This window comes from Colias eurytheme, chromosome 8 (assembly GCF_061535395.1).
Source record: "Colias eurytheme isolate Ceu_HAF_F1 chromosome 8, ilColEury1 Martin Lab GWU primary, whole genome shotgun sequence".
NCBI classification, from domain to species: domain Eukaryota; kingdom Metazoa; phylum Arthropoda; class Insecta; order Lepidoptera; family Pieridae; genus Colias; species Colias eurytheme.
The window spans coordinates 11,416,320-11,440,745 of NC_142987.1; the positions used below are offsets into that span (position 1 = coordinate 11,416,320).

The following is a 24,426-nucleotide window of genomic DNA, read 5'->3' on the forward strand; positions in this document are numbered from 1 at the left end:
TCCAAATTTCATTTGCCCATTTCTTTATTTGTACGACGTTTTATAATCCAGACGAATGAGTTCCAGACATACGAAATCTAAATGCACAAAATCCAGATGACCGTAATCCATATGCACGAAAGCCAGATTTTTAAAACACAAATTTTTGAAATGCAGTTGATTGATATCCAGACAAACAATGTCCAGATTTTTGAAATTCAAATAAACGATATCCAGAAAAACGAAATCCTTCCAGGGGGTCGCAGCACGAACCTAACCTAACCTATTGAATAGATTTTAACACTTAATCCTTTCTGTTGGGCAAGTAAAATAATAGCGAGTCGGTTCTGGCACTCGCCGGCCGCTGCCGCGGCACGCTCGCTTCGCTCGCTCGGCTCGTGCGTGAGGGTCGCGGTTCAGACCTAACCTAACCAACTGAGTCGAATTTGACACTTAAACCTTTCTGTAATGGGCAAGTAAAACAATAGCGAGTCGGTTCTGGCACTCGCCGGCCGCTGCCGCGGCACGCTCGCTTCGCTCGCTCGGCTCGTGCGTGAGGGTCGCAGTTCAAACCTAACCTATCCTACTGAGTCGAATTTGACACTTAAACCTTTCTGTAATGGGCAAGTAAAACAATTTACTTACTGGTACTATTTATTTTCAGGCAATAGTAAAGGTATAATCACGATTGTATGGGAACCAAATAAAGAGATTATGAAAATCTGGCAATAGTTTATCTGCTAAACGATTATATGGGAACCAAATAAAAAGATTATGAAAAATTGGTAATAGTTTATTTGGAAAATGGTACGATGGGAAACAAAAAAAAGTATTCTGAGAATCTGGTATAACTATATCTGGATTATGAGAATACGGGAAACAAAAAAATACTTTTTAAAAATCTGGTTTTGGTGTATCTGGAAATTGATTCATCTGGGAAATTAAAAAAGGAATTTTAAAAAGTTGTCATTCATAACATCTGCCTTTTAAAAGTTCTAACAACCGTTTTCGGGATTTTAAGATTCGGGTAATAGAAATTCGAGTTTTTAATAGGTTACCGAATTGGTTACCTATCTTAATCTCGAATTTTAATATTCCGAATATCATAATCCAGAAAACGTTTGGACATTTTTTCATAACCCCGAATTTTAAAATTTCGAAGTTTTGTTTGCCATATAATCGCAACTCCAAATTTCATTTGCCCATTTCTTTATTTGTACGACGTTTTATAATCCAGACGAATGAGTTCCAGACATACGAAATCTAAATGCACAAAATCCAGATGACCGTAATCCATATGCACGAAAGCCAGATTTTTAAAACACAAATTTTTGAAATGCAGTTGATTGATATCCAGACAAACAATGTCCAGATTTTTGAAATTCAAATAAACGATATCCAGAAAAACGAAATCCTTCCAGGGGGTCGCAGCACGAACCTAACCTAACCTATTGAATAGATTTTAACACTTAATCCTTTCTGTTGGGCAAGTAAAATAATAGCGAGTCGGTTCTGGCACTCGCCGGCCGCTGCCGCGGCACGCTCGCTTCGCTCGCTCGGCTCGTGCGTGAGGGTCGCGGTTCAGACCTAACCTAACCAACTGAGTCGAATTTGACACTTAAACCTTTCTGTAATGGGCAAGTAAAACAATAGCGAGTCGGTTCTGGCACTCGCCGGCCGCTGCCGCGGCACGCTCGCTTCGCTCGCTCGGCTCGTGCGTGAGGGTCGCAGTTCAAACCTAACCTATCCTACTGAGTCGAATTTGACACTTAAACCTTTCTGTAATGGGCAAGTAAAACAATTTACTTACTGGTACTATTTATTTTCAGGCAATAGTAAAGGTATAATCACGATTGTATGGGAACCAAATAAAGAGATTATGAAAATCTGGCAATAGTTTATCTGCTAAACGATTATATGGGAACCAAATAAAAAGATTATGAAAAATTGGTAATAGTTTATTTGGAAAATGGTACGATGGGAAACAAAAAAAAGTATTCTGAGAATCTGGTATAACTATATCTGGATTATGAGAATACGGGAAACAAAAAAATACTTTTTAAAAATCTGGTTTTGGTGTATCTGGAAATTGATTCATCTGGGAAATTAAAAAAGGAATTTTAAAAAGTTGTCATTCATAACATCTGCCTTTTAAAAGTTCTAACAACCGTTTTCGGGATTTTAAGATTCGGGTAATAGAAATTCGAGTTTTTAATAGGTTACCGAATTAAAGTGCCCAAATGTATTTTAATTATTTTTATAACCATGTTTATAACTGTGTAATAGAAATATCATTTTAATGGTAAATTTATCATCTTTTGCTGTACTTTTATCACATATAGATGCTTTCATTGTACACTGTTATTGCGATAAATAAACTAATACATACATAAGATTTTTCAATTTGTAACTGCTGTTAACAAAATATGATATTTTATATACATCCGGCTCGAAAGACCAACTTAACTTACTGTAGTAACGTCGCCGCAGTTGGTAATCTAATAAGCGCAGCTAATAACGCCATATAGCAGTTCGCGGGAGCTGCCAGCTCATCCTGGTCCCTTAGAAGCGTCCACAGCCTCGCAGCAAGATGCGGTACAGCAGCAGCTCGACGTGAAGCTAAAGCACCTGCAGCTGGTACTAATGCACCTGCTGCTACAGCAGATACGTCTTCAGCTGTATCGTCCAAACCAGCGATCAGGTGTTCGAGGGCACCACTCTCGATTGCCACTTCCTGGAATAAGGAAAATAATAATTTGGAAAATCCAAAAGTGCACGCCTCATAATTTTTTTTTAATAAATATTTATTAATTATTATTTTTGTTTATTTAATAACAATTAAACCACATCGAATCAGACCCTGAAAAATGAAAGGGTTCTATTCCTGAGCATACTCAAGCGTAAGAGAAAAAAAAAGACTCGATTAGTAAAGTATTTCGGTCGCTATCGTGTTAACAAGAAAAAGGATCCGCACATACAGACACACGGACGTCCAAGACAGAACTTTTTTAAACTGTTTTTTAACTAGTTTAAATAACAAAAATGACATCAAAAATATCATGAACGTTAAAAATAGTGTTTTTTCTTAATATGTGTGTGTATGTATTATCTTACAAGTGCAATGTATGATACATAAAGACATTTTAAGTTTGAAAAATCAGATGTTTTGCGCGAAGTGACAGTAGAACCCACCTCAACGCTTCGCTTATGAGGCGTGCAAAATAAAAATAACTAAGTTGTGTATTTTGATAAGTGGTATGCATCAGATACTGAAAAAATCTATAGGTACAAAAAAAACAACGCTTTTCGTTTTTTTTTTTGAGAAAATTATTTTAAACAAATAATTAAAAATAACAAGCATTGTATTTTTGAGGTGAAACTTCTTTAGAGCGCGTTGAGTAAAATTTCAAGGTCGCGTCATGGCAATACCGTCGTGTCACGTCAATGGGCGACGATTTAGTTGTCTTTGAATTTTGTCAAAGAAGTTTCACTTTTGACACGTATGCACAGCACACATGCTCTTTTTTTAATTATGTTCATAGTGTCAGTCACCTGTCTCGCGGCGAGCAGGTACTTGAAGGCCAGCAGCGCGCCGTGGCGTGCCTCCCACTGCGGCTGGCGGGCCAGCGCGGCCACCCGCGCGGCCACAGCCCGCACCCGCGCCGCCACCAGCCGGGCCAGCGCCACGCCCAGCGTCTGCGCGCACGTCTCGCGCACCGGCGCTACCACCTGCCACAACAGAACATTTCAATGTAATCGTTCATGTTGATAGCTGCACTCTTAAACAAATAAGGTGCATTGGGGTAATTCCGGCCACGGGGTAAATACTTATAACTAAATGTTGTCTGGTGGGGCCCTGAAAACCAGCGCTATGCTGACTATATCGGCATAGCATATGCTGAGCGGCCTTACCCTTTAGGTCGCCAGTCGCCACACAAATCATATTCTTAGTTTTAATTTTTATGTTTGATTATATTTAAGAGTGTATTTTTATATTGTTTCTTTTTTTTTTGTTTGTGTTGGTGGTGGTAATTTGGTGTGCCTAATAAAATTTATTTTATTCTTTATTTTTCTTCTTTAAATTAATACGTAACTATCGATAGATTAAGCAAATATGTATGCTAATAATATCAAACCTATATATCTTCATGCCCTTCCTTCACCTACTTATGATAAAGCGATGCTCTAAAGTGGTATTCACAATTTTCTGAAATTATCCCTCATCCGAAATTCCCCCAATGCACTATATTTATTTCGATTTTAAAGCTTGAGATTGGCTCTGCAGCGAGTTCTTCCTAAGCATAATTTTCAACATTTTAATATTTTTTTGTGGAAATTTATAAGTACGATGCGTGCAAGTGCGCGTAAGTGTACATGTGCGTTTACGTGCATTTTTTTTTTTTCAAAATTCAAGACAAATAATTTACAAAAGTTAAATAATTCGCAATTAAATTTCGCAATTCTAGTCACTAAAATATATATTAAATATGACTCCTATTGGTCAGATCATTTACCTCTAGTCCTAAATTGTAATTTAAATGTGATAACACCTAAGAAATGTGATAATTATGTCAACCATAATGTTAAATATATGTGGGGTATACGAGATGAAGAGCATATTGCTATTTATACAAAAATGTGTGAACTAAAATTTACTAATATACAAAATAAATATGATAATGAATGTAATTTTATATGTAAAGACTGTGATAGCAATTGTATAAACAACAATCATTTTAAATTATTGGATCAATTTTACTGTGATATTATTTCGATTATGCAATCATCAGCTGAAAGAAGTTTTAATAATAGGAAAAAATGTAAATATAAAATAGTTGGTTGGAATTCACACATTAAACATTTTCATCTACTCGCTAGGCAAACTTTCCTGGAATGGGTGTCCTACGGTAAGCCGCGTTCGGGATACTATTTCGATGCTATGTTCTCGGCACGTAAAGAATTTAAGACTGCATTAAAATATGTTCAAAAAAATCAAGACAAAATAAAGTTAGATATTTTAGCTCAAAATCATTATACCGGAAATTTTATTGAATTTTGGAAGGAAACTAAGAAAATGGATTACAAAAACGTTTTACCTGCTTGCGTAGATGGACAACAAGATTCTAAAGCTATAGCTAATCTTTTCAAGGCACAGTTTAATACGAACCCTATAGCTAATGCAAATGTCAATGGTAATGGGTATGTATCAACTTCAGCTGAGACCGTACAATCAACTGAGAAATATAAGCAAAGTAATAATATCATAACATCTAAGGACGTTTCTCAGGTGATTAAAAATATGAAGCGCGGAAAGTCACCGGGTCATGATGCTCTTAGTATAGAACACGTTTTATATGCTGGTAAAAACATCTACCCTGTTCTGGCTCAATTTTATACTCTCTGTCTCAAACATTGCTATTTACCTAAGGATTTAATTAAAACTATAGTTATCCCTGTCCCTAAGAATAAAACCGGTAGTATCTCGAGCGTGGCTAATTATCGACCTATCTCGCTGGCAACAATTGTGGCCAGGATACTTGAAAAAATTTTGCACTCCAAATTGTCACCATATATTAATATTGACGATGCCCAATTCGGTTTTAGACCTGAATTGGGAACTGATATGGCTATATATACATTAAAAGAAATTGTTAACTGTTATAATAATCAGAATACTAGTGTATATGCATGTTTTTTAGACTTAAGTCGTGCCTTCGATACCTTGAAGCATGATATATTATGGAAAAAAGTTCGCAGCAGTGATGTTTCTTCCGACGTTGTTGGTCTTTTTACATATTGGTATGATAATCAGACGAACAGCGTTAGGTGGGGCAGTACTCTGTCCGACAGCTATATTCTCCCGTGTGGTGTTAGACAGGGTGGAGTAACCTCTCCCGATCTGTTTAACTTATATATTAATGATTTGATTGTGGAGCTGAGTAGGACTGAAGTTGGACTTAAACTAGATGGCAGATATGTCAATAATTTGAGTTATGCTGATGATATGGTCCTACTCAGCCCCTCAATCAAAGGGCTACGAAAACTTGTTGGCATATGTGAAAGATATGCTCTTTCACATAGTCTACAGTATAATGTAAAGAAAACAGAAATGTTGATATTCAGATCGGGTAAGGGACCGGATAACATTCCGCCAATCTGCATTAACGGTCACCCTATTAAAATAGTAGATAGCTTTAAGTATCTTGGCCACATTGTTACATCCAAAAGAAAAGATGATGCCGATATTGAGCGACAACGACGTGCCCTCTGTGTCGTCGGCAATATGATCATCCGGAAATTTCGTAGGGCATCCAATTCCGTTAAAGTTCATTTATTTAAGACTTTCTGTCAGTCCCTCTATACTTGTCAACTTTGGACTAATTACACCAAAAAAGCATACGATGGCATTCGAGTAGAGCACAATAACATCTTCCGATATTTGATGGGGCTCGACAAATTTTGCAGCGCTTCGGAGATGTATACCAACTTTAGAGTAAACTCCTTGAATGCCATCCAGAGACACAGGATTGCTACATTTATGTCCAGAGTTGACAAGTGTAGAAATAAAATTGTGCGCAGTCTGGCTGACAGAAATATAACTAGTAGTTTGTATAAAACTTGGATCTCAATTATTATGAGATAATTAAGTAATGGCTTTATGTTTTTTATTGTATTAAAATTATTAAAACTTGTATACATGTAAATTATGGGACTAAATTGTTCTGAAATAAAGAATTTATTATTATTATTATTATTATTAAATAAATAACAACTATTACCTGATCGGACACAAAGTCCCCAAATCTGTCCAACGCCAGCACGCACAGCAGACGCAGCGCCATGTCTTCTAACCATTCTTGGTGCCAGTCTTCTAGCTGCAAAGAATTAGTAAATTTGGTTGTTAATATTAGTGAAAGTAAAAGAAAACATATGTGTATTCGTTCATTTAATCGATTTTAATACAGTAGCACCTCTATAAGTCGAATATCAAGGGAGACGCCAAAAAATTCGAGTTATAGAGTTTTCAACTTATGGAGGATTTCGACTTAGGCGGATTTTGATTCGACATAAAGAGTTTGAGGTTTATTCTTATAAATTTTGAGTTAGAGAGGTAAAGTTCATTAAAATTCAACTTGCAGAGGTGACAAACATGTTTTTATTTATTATAAATCAACATTATTTCAAATCATTTTAAAATAAAAAATGTTGTGTGGTTTTATGAAACCACGGTAAAAGTGAAACTTAGGCACAAAATTACCGTATTTGTACGGTAATTATCGTACGGTTCCGAACACTGCTTTATACCTACTCGGCAGCCGACCGTCACGCGACATGCGCTACACAGACCAAAAAGTTTGAGACGATGTAATAAAAGTTTCACTTTAAAATATGGCATTAAAAAAAGTCAGTATTTCTTTTGCTTTCGATAATTTGGTTGTTCTCTAGCATTATCTAATCTATAAAGAACAGAAAATTCTTCTTCTTCAGAGATACTGGTTTGCTCTATAAAATTTCGTAAGGTATTCAATGCGGTTCTTGCCTCTTTGATGGAAACGCATGGAGCGCATGTACTATTCACGTCTTCTATGTCATCTTAATCATTAGTATCGGTTTTCTGAGCTACTGAATCGATAATTTCGTCATCAGATACCTACTTAATGCAAATACGTGTTTAGTTGAGTCATAAATTTATTATCGTATACTCCTAAAATGTTTTCTAAGAAACAATTAAAAGTCCAAATGATCAAGTTATAAAGATTGTAAAATAAAAGGTTGCAATGTTCGAGATACAGAGGTCAAATTTAATTTTTCCAGTTATAGAGTGAAAATATGTACCAAAATGGCTTGGAGGGACTCGGTGATTATTTTGACTAACAGAGGGCCAAGATTTCAAGTTACGGAGGTTTTCGGGTTTGAAGGGAAGGGAACAAGACATTTTTTCGAGATTTGGAGGTTTTTGACTTATCGAGGTTCGACTTAACGAGGTGCTACTGTATAAGCTAAAATTGACTTTTTGACAAAAACTTGAAAAAAATAAATTTTGTCATACAATAATATTCGTCCGATCATTTTTTGCTTTACCAAATTGTTTTTTTCACTTTTGACCGACATGATTGTCTATTAAAAATAAAAGCGTGTTAGTGATTAATAATAATGCCGTGTGCACACGGCAATTTAATTATTATTATAGAAAACTAGCAGCAAAAAATCTGATGCGTGTATATTTTGACATTTGAAAAAAAAAGACGTGTGGCACTCGGGGACTGCCGCGGTAAAGCTATTGCATGCTATGCCTTCAAGCCACACCTCCGCGCCCGTCGGAGTGGGGAGCGGGAGGTGTTTTCGTTACGGAATTTCTGGATTCGGTCCCCGCGCTCAAGGCCCGCGATAGAAGCTATGCAATAGCTTAAAATTAAAACACACCCCACGAAACCAAGCACACCTGTTGCTCCGTAGCCGGCGCTATATCCTTCTTCGACGCGTACGCGGACGCCGCTATGCGCGAGCGCAGCAGTTCCCTTAACGCTGAAGCAGCCCCGTGTCTCGCTTCCCAGGCGCCGCTGAACAGCTGGGTTTGGAGTGCACTGCACCAGCCTTCGAGCGGCCAGCGGGGTGTGTCCGGGGGTGACCAGCCCCCGCCCCGGGACGGCGCGCTGGAGCCTATGTCAACTGGGGAGGAAAAGAATTTTAGTTTTTCTGAAGGAAGTTGGATTAAAAAAAAGACGGGTGCACTCCGGGAGTGCCGGTAGAAGTGAAAACTTGATTATTAACGTTCAGCATGTTTGATATTTTGAAATGGTATCCGTCTTACGCATGGAATATAAGGGCTAAAAAAAATCCGTCTTACGCTTTTTCGATCAGGTCCTGACGCGAGTTTAAGATTTTATACCCATTACAGAAAAAGTGCTCAACGCCGCTAAAGAAGTTTTCACTTCAATAAAGATACGCAATATTCTTGATATAGTTTTATTATTACACGTTTATGCGCAGTAGTAAAGATACAATTCCACCATGACAGTTTTACTTAAGCGAGAAGAGTGAGAGAGAAAACTTTTTGTCACATCTATTAGTTATTACATTGCCATATAACAAACCACAGATAATGTTCCACCTTATTCAACATTTTCGAATTGATAAATGGTCTACAAAACACATTTGTAACCACCAAAAACCGATTTCGAGTACTGATAGATGAATTCGAATGAACCGACTTCAACTGAAACTGATGTTGATTAAATCGAAAGTGGACATTATCACACATTTTTGAAAAAATAAATGAATCATCAAAAATGGTTATCCTTTAAAAAAATTCTGTTAAAAAACTTAGTCAAATTGAAGACCTATTTTTTAAAGTCGGTTCAAAATTAGGATAGCGTTCTGCCCCAGTACTATTATTATGTCTTAAACAGTATTATTTCCAGTGTGGAAAAATGATTGCACAATTCATCTAGCGCCACCACTTTTCCATCATGGTAACTGCTCTGCAGACCACTGCTAGCGACTTCTGCTTACTAAATCCCGCTTTGCGTTTCGCTACGTTCATCCCTATATATCCCCAACTCACAGACACAATCCTCGGGCTCCAGCTTGACCTTCTTCCTGTCGGGCTCCGGCGGCGCGCTGGGGGCGGAGGGCCCGTCCTCGCACTCGCGCGACTTCTGCTTGCTGAACGCCGCTCGGGCTTTGCGTTTCGCTACGTTCATCTCGCGGGAGGACAGCGGCTTGCCAGAGAGCGGCATCAGCTCTTGGATCGGTCTCTGGAAAATTGAGTAATGCTTGTTTATTTCTAAATATTTTGATAGAGAAAATGTTCGAAACACAGGAAGTGTGGGCAGAGCTTTGTGGATTGCTATGTAGAAGTTTAAACATTATTCGTGGAAGAAAAAGGTCAAATTCTGCTTAAATCGGGACAGATAATCCACATTTGACATTTGGATGCCTTTTTCTTTCACCCTACTTAATCAATTTCCCTGAAATACATGTAACATATACACAAGCAACTAAATGCAGTCAGTCCTATCTATCTAAACTCACCCTAACAACCTCGTTCTTGATCGGCTTGACTTCAATCTTCACAGGGCACAAATCCTCATTACTGCACATGGAACTCAGATCAACTCCCAGTGTTGCCGCCATGTCGAGTCCTAACCGAGCGTTCAGCTGCTGCCTCTGTTTCGCTAGTCGTTCCTTCATGTCTAAAATAATTGGTAACATTAAGATTCTCTTGTTAGCTTTCAGGTTTGGAATAATTGGTAATACTGTGATTTGACTCAGTGTCTATAACATCTACAATAATTTCGCTATGTTCTTCTATATCTGGAATGTTTAAATAATTTATGATTTAACATGTGCTTGCTCCTCCTTTCTCTATTACTTGGGGTATAGAACTAAATTCATAATACCAACAAAAAAGGTATTCGGTATTGAATTCCTTTCTTAATCAAAAATCTTCGTCATGCTAATAATATAACCATTTTGCATACTACCTACGGTCATTAAACCTTATCATCTAATGAAGTAAACATATAAAACAATTCACACATCGATTACGTAATTAATAGTATGTTTCAATAACTGTCGACTAGACTGATTGCTCCAATCGTACAGTTTTACCGAACACCTGCGCAAGCGTAATGAACGTAACCAAGTGCATTACGCATTAACTGTTATGATTTATGAGAAACTCAGATGCTTGCTGATTGGGACTATTTCTAATATTGTATTGAGCTAATGTCGAGTTTATCGACAGGAGACGAATTAATTTCGCATCAAAGAAGAAATATTATTTTTTTTCTGCAAAATCTATCGAATTGTTACCAAAATAAAGGATAATAAGCAGAAAATCTGCTTTAACTGATTGACCCTCGCCTTTGGTGTTATTGGAAAGAAGCCCCTTATGCCCAAAAAGCACCACAAGACCTTTGCCAGTTCTTACACACAACTAGGAGCATTGAATTCAAATTCAAATTCAAAATGCGTCCTGTGTGCACTGCTGTTCATCTTCCACATAATCTAAAATAAGAAATTTACCCTCAAAAGCAATGGCACGACAGTTCTTATCTGCTGTTCGCTACATCTAAAGGCTTACCTGCATTATTGGCCTCTTCCTCGACATCGTATTCATGTCCCTCCGAGCCCATGAGGTGCGCGCCGTGCTCCAGCACCCGCTCGATGTCAAACGTCTCACATTTTAGGAGGTTACTGTCTTCTATCTCTTTGCTGTCTTCTTCTTCTGGAATAGAGATAATACCACTTATATGTTACCTTTTCACTATTGTTTGTTGTATTTGATCTGTTACAAGTTACAACTTTCACTAACATTTCTCAAAAACTTGAAGTCGTTAAATAAAAGAAACCTAGAATATTGAAAATAAGTATATTTCATAAATTCATGACGTGAAATAAATGATGGAGAACTGCATAACAACTTTCACGCAAACTATAGATTCGTGAACAAAGCCGCAGGCGGAAAGCTAGTTCATTACAATCGTAACTCGTAATACAAGCCAGACTCTATACGATATCATTTCATCAACGGGAGAGGAAATCCGGCTTAATCAGCATTGTTAATGTTAACACAATACAATTATATTACACCATTATATTGTCATTTACTTATTTATCTGTATCCCAATTTAAAAGTAAGTGGCAATTTATCCTCGACAAATTTAAATTACATAAAATTATAGAGAAATATATATGTAATTTGATTTGATATACAATGAACTTCCGCTTCCACAGCCGATCCGTAGTGTTGCATGACAGAGAGAGGTTACATTTCTATCCTTGTCTACATTTTCCTCGGAGCATTTCCTCCTTAGAAAGTAGTACAAAACACTTCTACAAATTATTATATGTAACTATTATTATCCAATTTCTTAAATACCAAATTATTTTCTTAAAAAATGTAAAATCACTTTCTCATTGGCAGCCCCCGCTTAACTTATGCACGACAAAAAAGGATGTAAGCTATAACAATGTAATTTAGGCATTATTTGAAGTCATAAATTCAAATATACAGACGTAATCTTGCCAAACTTCGGTCTGCCTTTGGCGTAGTGTGTTTAGACGTATATGTATTATCTCAATTATCAATTTATTCTGTTATGAGAAATGATAAGTAAATTCAACAACTATTGACCAATTTCTAAAATTTTCAATACTTTTTTTTTAGTTTTTTTTTTTGTAGAATAGAAAAAATTCGATCACGAAGCGGTATTCGAACCCGATTCTTTCGCCTTGCCGAGGCAACGCTATATAATCGAACGTATTCTTCTCTTTCAACTAAAATAAAATTTTCTCATTTATAAATTCAAACGCTTTAAAAATAAATATCAAGTCCTAAATAATAGAGGTAGTTATATTCAACACACCTACAGCTACATAAGCGCGACTTACATCAATAAAATATCCACATTCTCATCTCATATCGTCGCAAGGTCAAATCTAGCCAACATGATATATAGGTCAATCTATTCCGACATAGGATATGCACTTCCCTGCAACCTGACGCAGCGGGAGCAGTGACCTCATAGATAAGGGCATAGTTTATTTCTAGCAACACTACATTGGCTAGGAAATTACATGTTATGAAAATCGAATTGAAAAGTATATTTTCTTGCGAAATAAACTGTAACGCTCGTATTACCTAGAAAACGTGAAAATCACTTTTAATGGTATTAAGGTAAATTCGATGGATATTATAATTTTAGTAGATTTCCTATTTCTATCTACTTATTACAAAAAAAAATGTTTTTGATATTTTTTTTATTTTGTTCTATCACTAATAACAGCATTGAGGAAACGATAAAAGGGTTGAAAAATTATCGAGATTTTGTACTATTTAACCATTAATAATGTTTCTAGTTTGCTTATCTTTATTATACAGTTTTTCCTCCTATAATCTTTGAGCAAACAGTACTGTTTGATCTCACGTTATTTTATCACTAATATAAAACCATGTTTAGGTAATATTACTAATTCGTAGGATAACCTTGGATTAACCTGCCTTTCGAATGAAAATATTATTAACAATAACTGATAATTGTATAAACGTACATTATACGTACAAATTTTTTATTCTTTCATTCAGTATGAATGAATGGCCATTCAGTGCAAAATAATATTTGAAAAAATGCATATTTACGTCACAAGGGTGGTAAGAAACAAGAATTGGCAATTAAAACTACCAATACCATGCACTTATTATTCTAAAAAACCGTAAGTTTGAAATGATTTTTAAATCATAAAGAAAAATGATACCAACCTTTGATTTCCGTGCCGGTGAAGGAGGGGCACCATTCCGGGACATTTGATAGAATTGCCTCCACTGCCTGTTGAAGAAAATATTCATCGTTCAATTTTTTAAACAATTTACTTTTACTATTTGTCAGTAACTAATTTATCGTGGAAACAATCTTATTTTATTTGCCTTATTCGTATTCAAATAGATTTTAACGTGTTCACTCTTCAATTGCATTTATTGATTCTTCTAATTTGTCCCTTTGAGTTTTGTAAAAAATGTTTTAGTTGCATTTTAGTGTCCAGTCGTACTAGAATTCTGTATGAGCGACCCGCCCCATCGTCAATCGTCATGATTTAAGAATTTTATCTACTAGATTGAAATCATAACATTCTGCCTGGAGATAAAAGTAGGTAACCTCTGATATACAACGTCTCTTATGTATATGAATAACATAACGCATTTGATGAATCCTTTCCTATCCTACTGTACAATTTTCTAACCAAGGTGAATGGAAATAAAACAAATTATTGTGCACAAAGATCGTTTTAATGAAGACAACAAAACACTTATACAATTTTCAGAAAGAATTTCAATAGCGCCATTCAATGAGCGCGTGGCGCCATCTAATGTTAAACTTAGTACTTTAACATATTTACTTATGCAACTTAAACATACCGCCCCCCATGGACCTAGTCCATAAAACAAAACTTAATGTTGATTGACAATTAAAATACATGTGTTGTAATACATTAAACCCTTTACCAGTAACACAATATTATTAAGTATACATCTATAAAGAAACATAAATTTATTATTTAGCATTGCTATAGCATTACATAGTAAGCCAATTTTAACTTAAACCATAATACATACTAGTATTTCAAAAATGCCTAAAATATTTCAATACTTTGTTGTTGCTATAATTTATTACGTTTAATTATTTAATATGATTTTGTTACAGTTAATTTGTCTTTTAGATTTAAATTTGTTAGTGCAAAAAAAAATGTGCAGCGTTTATTTTCACTTAGGCAAAGGCAAATCACGGATATGAAAGGTAAGTTACAATTGTATATAATCACTCTGAATTTGGAATAAATATTAGTTTGGACAGAGGACGTTTGATAATGTGGCCCTTACATTTGAGGCTGCAAACGCGTGTAACCCCATCATGCCCAGGATGCTTCTCTACGATCACTCCATACAGCCATCGAGCGGGAGGTAATCCGTCTTCCTTAATTAGAACTAAATCTCCCACATTCGGTTCCGGAATACGACATCTCCATTTGTAGCGTTGTTGCAGTTGGGTGAGGTATTCCTCAGTCCATCTGCGCCAGAAGGTTTGTGTCATTCTTTGTGTGAGATGCCATCGCTTCAAATTAGTGACATTTGCCTTCTCATAATTGTCGTCTGGAACCAACACAAGAGGCTCACCTACTAAAAAGTGACCTGGCGTCAGCGGACAGGGATCTTGTGGGTCACTTGTGAGCTGCGAAATAGGCCTTGAATTGAGGCATGCCTCAATTTGAGCGAGAGTAGTGGACATCTCTTCGAATGTCAGTGTGGCATTTCCCACAATTCTGGCCAAATGGAATTTAATTGACTTTACAGCCGCCTCCCACAATCCTCCGAAATTTGGTGAATGAGGCGGAATGAAATGCCAATCCGTTCCATTTGACGCTAACCAGTCGGCGATTTCGGTGGCAACAATCGAGCTCTCGATGTCGAATAACTCAGTGAGTTGTCGAGCTGCACCCACAAATGTTGTGCCATTGTCGCTCCACATTTCTGTGACATGCCCGCGCCTAGCAACTAGTCTTTTAAAGGCTGCTATGAAAGCCTCTGCCGTCATGTCACTGACCACTTCTAAGTGTACCGCCTTTGTTGACATGCAAACGAACACACAAATGTAACCCTTTGTTGCATGATGACCCCTTCCCTTTGTAGCTCTTATGGCTATTGGACCGGCATAATCCACTCCCGTTTTGCTGAATGGGCGATGTGATGTTACTCTGACTGTCGGTAATTGACCCATCATTGGCTGATTATTTTGATTTGAATATCGCGTGCAAGTTACACATCTTCTTACAAACTGGCGAACCAATCCCTTGGCACCAATAATCCAATACATGGACCGCAAATAATTAAGCATTATCTGCGGACCTCCGTGCAATGTGCTTACATGAGCTTCGTCAATAAGTAATTTTGTGAAATGCGATTTATGGGGAATTATGATTGGATGTTTCATATCCTCATTGAAAACAGAATTATTGAGACGACCACCAACTCTCAAAATTTGATGATCATCGAGATACGGATCCAGCGAAATGAGCGTGCTCTTCCGATGGACCATCTGCGAAGACGACAAACTCCGAATTTCCTCGGTAAAATATTTTCTTTGGCACATTTTTATGCAGGTACGTAATGACTCCTTTATTTCACTCGCTGATAACCTATTTACTAGATGTGTATTCTTCTTCTCAGATTTTCTCCAACGCAGTGTTCTTCGACAGAATGCAATCACCCGGGTAAGTTTTTTCAGTGAAGAAAACTTTGAAAGCAATTCTTCAGCATCATCATCGTCAGTAACAACTAGGTTGCACTTCCGGTTTGATGGTTTTTCTTCAAGGTGAGTATCCTTTAAAATGGTTTTATTGTATTTTATCTCAAACTTGTGTAAATAATCGGGTCCTTTTTTCCAGAGATCATTACAAACCAATTCACTAGACAGAAGACCCCGCGACGCGCTATCTGCAGGATTGTCTTCGCTGGAAACATGAGACCATTGATTGCCGTCCATTGAAGTTAAAATATCAGAAACCCTATTTGCAACAAATGTTTTCCATCTACTTGGATGGCTACTGAGCCATGCGAGTACAATGGTTGAGTCTGTCCAAGCATGAATGTTATTCTTTGAAACATTCAATACATTGCTTACTTCGTGTAGCAATTTTGATAGTAAGACTGCCCCACACAATTCCAGGCGGGGTATTGAAATCTGCTTTATCGGTGCTACACGAGTTTTAGACGTAACGAGATGAACATGAATATTTCTATTTTTATCAACAACTCTAGCATAAACGACGGCTGCATACGCCAAGTTGGAAGCATCTGAAAAGCCATGGAGTTCCAAAACCAAGTCACCCTTATTGAGTTGCATCCAACGAGGAATTACGAAAGACTCCAGATTGATTAAGTCCTCTCTAAAACTTAACCATTCCTCTAGTAACTGGGGACTCAATTGAGTATCCCAATCTATACCTGACAGCCATAGCCTTTGAATAAAGATTTTAGCCTTCGTTACAACCGGTGCTATCCAGCCTAAAGGATCGAATAATTTAGCAATATCGGATATAACTCGTCGTTTCGTCACCAAATTATTACCCAGGGTTGGTAACTTCACCTTAAAATGGAAATTATCCATTTCTCTGTTCCATGCTATTCCTAAAATCTTAGTAATTTCGTCAATCTTGATCTCGAGGTTTGGAGCGTCACTCTTCCCGATGTTCTTTAAAAGTTCCTTACTATTACTGGACCATTTTTGAAGAGGAAATCCTGCACACTTGAGCAATTTAGTCATTTGCGTATAAATTTGCATTCCCTCCTCCACTGTATGACAACCAGTCATTAAATCGTCGACAAAAAAATCAGTAAAAACTCGTTCCGCCGCCGCCGGGAAATTGGACCCTTCATCTCGGGCTACCTGTTGTAGTGCACGAACGGCTAAGTAAGGCGCCGATGAAGTTCCAAAGGTGACCCGTAGCAACCGGAAATGTTGAATCGGATCATCAGGGTTCACGCGCCAGAGAATACGCTGGTAATCAGCGTCTTCGTCCGTCACCTTAACCTGGCGATACATTTTAACTATGTCTGCAACTAATGATATGGGGAAGCAGCGCCATCTCATTACTAAATGTCTCAATTCCGGTTGTAAATTAGGACCTACCATAAGATCACTATTAAGGGATGCCCCATTTGATCCCTTGCATGAGGCGTCAAATACAACCCTGACCTTTGAAGTGTCTTTATCTTCTCGAATTACCGCGTGATGGGGTAAGTATATGGCACCCTGTTTCTCCCCCTTTTTACATAACTCCATGTGACCCATATCCAAGTATTCCTTTATTACCTTGCAATACTCCTCCTTTAAGCCAGGGTTATTAGACAATCGTTTCTCAAGCATTAAAAAACGCCTATATGCAATGATTTCACTTTCACCATACTTAGAAGCAGGGTCATGATCCTTAAATGGAAGTTTGACTATATACCTTCCTGTTTCATCTCGGTTTGTGGTAGCTGCAAATAGCTCTTCACATGCCTTTTCTTCTTCAGTCATCATCTTAATGTGTTGTGTGGGTTCAGATTCTAGTTCCCAAAACAACTTGAGTAAAGCATCATCATTATGCTCACTAATTGTTATGGTATGACAATTAACCCCCTTCTCAGTTTGCTGGTTTGTATTGGAATTATCAATAAATCCAGACAAAATCCAGCCAAATTTAGTGTTTTGTGCTATAAAATTACCACCTACACCATGATGTAAACCTTGCATTAAGATTTTGCAATAAACCTCTGCACCTAGAAGTAAATCAATGCCACCTGGAATATTAAATGAAGGGTCAGCTAGCTCTAATTTAGGCAAATCTAGTTGAGAAGTATCCATTACCTCAATTTTATTGTTTGGCAACAAGGTTGTCAACTTATCCAAAACATGGGCCTTAACATTCAATGTAAATTTGGAATCATAACATGATGTAAGACATATATTCACTGATGCCTTAGATATAATTGATTTGCTGTTACCTACACCAGAGATTTTTATTGTTTCCTTAAGCTTCTTAATGCCCAACAACTGAACAGCCGATTCAGTGATAAATGTTGCCTGTGAACCTTGATCTAACAAAGATCTCAAAATGGTAGCTGAACCATCTGAATTTTGTGATCTGACATTCACCAAAGCAGTAGCCAGTAACACGGTATTGCTAAAGGTGGCAACACAACTTGTGACTATATCAGAAGATTCGTTGCAATCTGAATCTATTTCTGATGATGGTGATGCAGCTTCAGTCACGACAGCTACAACCTTACCTGTCTCCATATGTGAATTCATCTTACTGCCCTGTGTTAATTTAGGGTGTAACAATGAATGATGACGTTTCTTACATACACGGCATGTAGTGGACACTGTACATGCATAAGCAGAGTGTTCAGAACTGAAACAGTTGAAGCATAATCGTTGAGTCTGCACAAACTGCCGTCTCACATCGACAGTTTCGTTTGCAAACGCCTTACAATGAGCCAACTTATGTTTTTCAGAACAGAACAAGCATAGACTAGTCGCTATAGTTGTTCCCATAGAGAATTTTGAAGCATTCTGTACGACATTTTGGCCTTTGTCAGGCACTTTATACTCCAGTGACCTAAATCTAGTTTCAAGAAAATCCTCCAACTGCTTGTACTTAGGCAACCCTTCACAAGTTTCACTAACCTTAGACTCCCATTTACTTCTAGATTCCGGATCGAGTTTCTGGCAAATTACATAAATGAGAATTAAATCCCATGAACTGCAGTCAACTCCTATGTTTTGTAAAGATTGTAAGCACTCTCTAGTAGTGTCCAACAACTGTCGAATAGCCATGGCAGATTCCTGCGACAAAGATTTTTGATTCATTAATTTTCTGATAATAGAATTTGCCATAAGCCTTTTGTTGTCATACCTAAGCATCAACCTATCCCAACAAGTTTTATAATTGTCTGCTGTGACACAGATAGATTTTACAAGGTTTGCAGCCTCGCCAGTAAGTGAACCCTTCAAGTAATGTAGTCGCTGAACATCATCGAGCGATGAATTATTATGTATAAGAGATAAAAATAGATCTTTATAATTAGTCCAATCAGAATATTGCCCTGAAAATGAAGGCAAGGCAATTTCAGGCAATTTTACAAACACCTTCCTTGGTTCCTGACAATTTGAACTAACACTTAAATTATTACATTTTACCTTAAACTCGCTTATTTGTTCTTTTAATAATGTTTTATAATTTAAATATTCCTCCTCAACTGTATCATACACTTCACTTTTATTGTACTCTGTTCGTTGGTAGTCTTCTCTTTTCATTTCATATACAATTTTTCTATGAGTATTATGAAATTCATTCCATTGAGATTCTAAATTTTCTAAGCGTGTTTCTAAATAGGACAGAGTCAGACGTTCTTTCGGAGATTTCTTTAAATTAGTTTTACCCTTAACAATTTTAGATGCAAGATCGTCTTGCAATTTAAAATAGTTTTCAGCCATTTTAATAACAGTGTTTCTAACAATATTTTCTTACAATCCAAAATTATTGCTTCACACATATAACCTTTGTGATAAATTGGGCATAGGTTTCCCGTCACTCCACTTTTTTACGACTATTCTAAGTTTATGCAAACACGTAAACGAATATAAGTTTTCAAATGATTCACTTTTTCTAAGTTAAATTGACCAACAATATAGAGTTCAAAGTTCAAGTTCAAGTTTTTTTTTTTGTTCCTTTTTTTTTTTTTTTACTGACACTTAAAACGTCACAATCGTGTTCCAGATGACATTTGACAGCAAATGTCAATAATCTTCAATGACAGCAAATGTCAATGATCTTCAATGACAGACTCCAGTCTGCCAAACTTCATACGTCACCTAGGCTGGCTTCTTGTCATATATGAGTGATGACAGATGACAACTGACACCGATCCTGTGCGAAGAGGTGATCCGCTCTGATGTACTGTTCCCTCACGTAGGCAGCTCGATGACTCGGGGGGTGCTCCTCCCGCTCAGCTAAAGCCTCCCGTGCCTTGGATCTTCCAGGTTACCAGGGGTCGCTCTTCGGCCTTCGCTCCAGATTGTGTGCTCCACTTAGCAAACGAGGTGTACTAGTGCACTGTCAACTCTTTGCTTATATCCGGCTCGAAGGACCATGTACAATTTTCTAACCAAGGTGAATGGAAATAAAACAAATTATTGTGCACAAAGATCGTTTTAATGAAGACAACAAAACACTTATACAATTTTCAGAAAGAATTTCAATAGCGCCATTCAATGAGCGCGCGGCGCCATCTAATGTTAAACTTAGTACTTTAACATATTTACTTATGCAACTTAAACACCTACTAATATTATAAATGTGAAAGTTTGTGAGGATGGATGTAGGTGTATGTATGTTTGTTATTATTTCACGCAAATATTACCGAACCGATTAAAATTAAATTTGACACACATATAGAGGGTAACTTGGATTAACACATAGGATAGGTTTAATCCCGAAAATCCCACGGAAACGGGAACTATGCGGGTTTTTCTTTGAAACGCGGGCGATGCCGCGGGTGGAAAGCTAGTAACGTAATAAATAGAAGTTGGCATAAACCATGTTCATTAACTTAACCTACAATTAAACTTTAAAACAATCTAAGGAGTAAGGTCAGCATAATTAGATAAAACTATTTACTTTCTGAGCCACACCCCAATGGGAGCGGTGATCGCAAACTAATTGACATTGAAATGCAAAAGTAATATGATCTATTTATAATAGGAAGTACCTTTTACTATGATCAAGAAACAGTAGTAAAAACAGTATAATAAATAAAATAAATAAATAAAATAAGCCTTTATTACTGTTAAATTTTACAATAGTTACAACTTTAGTCTTACTTTAATCTTTTACAATAATATTTACAATTTTCTTAAACAATTACTTTTTTTCTATCAATGGGTTTCAATAGTTAACAGTTTGTCTTTCGACAAAGGCCTCCTCTAAAGACTTCCATCTCTCTCTATCTCTAGTAAAAACAGTATATTAATAACTAAATATGTCTCGATACTGGAAGACGCAATAGCAACGGATTGACACATTATATGCTCGCCATAAAGACACAAGTGGATAGCTGTTATGATTTCAACTTAAAATAATTTGATAATAATATGGGAGTAGCTTTAGAAGATATTTCCAGTCTCGAAGTTAATTGCTAGCAAACATTCCGACTAATAAACTAACTAACACTAATAGCAACAACAAGAAATTGTTTCAAACTATAAAATAAGGTCAAATCTAAAAAGAACCGGGTAAAATACAAAATGGGACATCCCCATGACATCATAACATTGGGCATTATTAAAGTTATGACCTAATTGATGATAAAGTAAAAGCAAATGATAAGCAACAACAAAATGTGAACGTATTTTTCATTTAAAAAAATTATTTGACAATCTGTAAATTATAGTCATACTAGCTTACCGCCCGCGGCTTCGCCCGCTTTGTCTAAAACCTAATAAATTATATACTAAAACCTTCCTCTTGAATCACTATCTATTAAAACAAACCGTATCAAAATCCGTTGCGTAATTTTAAAGATTTAAGCATGCAAAGGGACATAGGGACAGAGAAAGCGACTTTGTTTTATACTATGTATATATACTGGACATTGGCAGAGTCCCTGTCTATTGGGTGGGGCCATTAATTAAGAGAAGAAGTAGTCATTATAAAATGAACCAGATCAAATTTGAACAAAACGTAAAAATAACTGTAAATAGTATAGTTAAGTCCATTAAATTTATTACTAACGTGCTGGCCACGGACAATTCGCTATAGCGAAAATTCGCGCGGCGCGACTGGCGGCGCGTCTTGCGAATGAATCAAATGTATGGAAATGTACTGGGCATGCCACGCGCAGCGGCGACCAGCGAGACGACCGGCGAATTTCCCCGAGCGAATCGCGCGGCACGACTAGCGATCGAAACAAATGTATGAGTTATTACGGCGCAGGCCACGGAGTCGAGCGGCAGACGCGGCGACTACTCCCGGAGCGAACTTAATTTAAAATAGTTTGTTTTTTTTTCGCGAAAATGGAGACGGAAGCTTTTATTGTAGAAATTCTAGCTAGACCAGCTATTTGGAAGTCTAGCCACCCGCAACATAATTTTTCATCATGCCTATATTTTTCATATTTTTGGTGGAATTCTCCGTCTGTAACACGATTTCTATTTAATTCGTGTACTCCACTATATCTTCCAAACATTAAATCTTGAGCAAAAAAGCTGCTACTCTCCAAACAACGTCGAGCTAACTTTGATAAAGCTATCTCGTCTCCTCGTCTACACTGGTCGCGGCGGCGAACGCAACTGCCCGTGGCATGCTTACCGCGCCGCGCGACTTGCCGCGCCGCCCGTCGCGCCGTCGGTCGCGCCGCCGGTGTCCGTGGCCAGCCCGTAAGTAGCATTCCCAGCTTCACAAGACTCCAAGACCATTAAACTCCGCATATTTCGATATCATTTAAGTGCATACAGAGTATAATCAACGTACGTTCTGTAGTAATCAGGTCAGAGAGATAACCCAGTCTACGATATGATCAGGTACCCCGTTTATTTGGTGGAATGATAGCGTCAGAGTTTATCTTAAAGTTAAGCAACTGCATTATGTCGATGTACCTATTTATAATCCCATTGCATAAATTCATTTGGCTATCATCACTTGTGTTAATCGAAATTTAAGCACTGTACAACTGCGTTTCATCCTTCGCTGCACACAAATTGATTCATAGCTTACGACATCTATACTGATGAATATAATGTCTATGTTACCTAGGCGGCGAATCGAGAGGTCAGATAATTTAGTTTTAATAGGAGACATATAAAATCGAATGCGAAAGTTTGTATTTTTGTTCGTTTCTCCTTCAAGCAAAAGCTGCTCAACCGATTTTGATGAAATTTGGCATACACAGAGAGGGTAAGTTGGATTAACATAGAATAGTTTTTATCCCGAAAATCCACGGGAACGGCAACAATACGGGTTTTCCTTTGACTACGCGGGTGAAGCTACGGCAAAAAGCTTTACAATTTACATACATTATTCAATATATTTTGGATCAAAGTCAAACTAGCAAGTATTATAAGACGAGTGTAAAATTTTTTGTAAGACATTATTATCAACAATCTCATCATGACATGATATAAATAATATCACTGCATACTTTAATTTTATTTTAAACTCGTAAATTTTTAATTATATCAGGCACTGTGCCATTGTTGATCAGCGAGATTACGTATTTTAATCACCCACATAAATCACCTCTTCTAAATTTTTTAAATTACGTAAATTGGTCATTATGACCTTTGTTTATTTATATTTACAGAAGAAATAATCTTCGTTGAAGCTTTTGATTATACATAACACTATCTGAAAGATAATAGTCACTCGAGATTATGCAGAATTATAGTTATGTAATTATAAAGATATTTGTTATACAACAATCATAAGTCGTCGGTTATGTTCGAACTACATATTATATTATTTGACATCTTAAACAGTTTACAAGCGAGAGTAACCTATAAATAGATCAAACCACTTATCAATTAAAAAAAATCACATCGTAATTTTAAGATGTCGAATCCCCAAAAGCAATTAACAAGGTACCTATTAAATCAGCACGTATTTCCGCAACAAAGATAAACAAAAACCATAAAAATTATCCTTTTCCCTACTTGTGTGGCCGCTATCCTCGTCTCCCAGGCCGGGGAGCGCAGGTGTTTCATCAGGCGGGCCAGCAACCTGTGGAGTTCCTCAGGGTGCGCCTTTTGGACCTCGCCGAGCTGTCGCGCCGCCGCGCGGCGGGTCGCCGGCCCGGATCCCGCCTCCAGCAACACGAACAGACGGTCTAACCTAATTTTAATTATCCTTTTTAGTATATACATATACGATGTCATAATACTAAGAAAAACATTGCAGTAATTAGTGGCTATTAATGGTTCGAATTAATAAACTTAAACAATTTCCTTGATCTGCACTTGAATACGGCAAAAATAATTTCAAGTTGAAAATAAATTTTAATGTTGCATAAAATAAACAGAAAGTCATTGATACATAATATATTCTAAAAATAAGAAGTAGGTATATAAATAATCTTCATTTATGGGTCGAGGGTTTTGTTGTGATAAATATGTACATGATTTTAAAAACAATAATGCTAAGACTAGTTCATGATAAAGACAAATGATGAACGAATGCATCAATTAAGCACTAGATAGAACCATTTCTCTTAATCAATCGATAGAACAAATTGAATCCAATTACGCAGAATGACTTCAGCATTGTACTTTTATTGCCAATTAACAATGTGCTGATGAGTTTAATCTATACTAATATTATAAATGCGAAAGTAACTCTGTCTGTCTGTCT

At 37.0% G+C, this 24,426-nt stretch overlaps 2 protein-coding genes across 2 annotated transcripts in view; both read right to left on the reverse strand.

Moving 5' to 3' along the window:
* Hel89B (histone acetyltransferase 1) overlaps positions 1–24,426 on the reverse strand; it is a 55,598-nt gene that overhangs the window by 21,609 nt on the left and 9,563 nt on the right. The window contains exons 3-11 of the mRNA XM_090104971.1: positions 23,733–23,910; positions 13,247–13,313; positions 11,069–11,212; positions 10,015–10,175; positions 9,545–9,737; positions 8,423–8,649; positions 6,759–6,854; positions 3,532–3,708; positions 2,451–2,713 (exon numbers count right to left, since the gene is read on the reverse strand). Coding sequence (XP_089961097.1) covers positions 2,451–2,713; positions 3,532–3,708; positions 6,759–6,854; positions 8,423–8,649; positions 9,545–9,737; positions 10,015–10,175; positions 11,069–11,212; positions 13,247–13,313; positions 23,733–23,910 — 1,506 coding nt within the window. The remainder of the gene's footprint in view (positions 1–2,450; positions 2,714–3,531; positions 3,709–6,758; positions 6,855–8,422; positions 8,650–9,544; positions 9,738–10,014; positions 10,176–11,068; positions 11,213–13,246; positions 13,314–23,732; positions 23,911–24,426) is intronic.
* On the reverse strand, positions 14,301–20,298 carry LOC149906794 (uncharacterized). The gene is made up of 2 exons (XM_090104393.1): positions 19,224–20,298; positions 14,301–18,869 (listed from the first exon to the last, which is right to left on the reverse strand). Exons 1-2 carry the CDS (start codon positions 19,518–19,520, stop codon positions 14,301–14,303), a joined length of 4,866 nt encoding a protein of 1,621 aa, XP_089960519.1. The 5' UTR covers positions 19,521–20,298.

Excerpts from the sequence above, each read along its gene's own strand:
- LOC149906794 (XM_090104393.1), bottom strand. The coding sequence starts at position 19,520 with ATGGCTGAAAACTATTTTAAATTGCAAGACGATCTTGCATCTAAAATT. Across the intron at positions 18,870-19,223 it reads AACAAATAAGCGAGTTTAAG|GAATCTGCCATGGCTATTCG; the intron begins GTAAAATGTAAT and ends TCTTTGTCGCAG.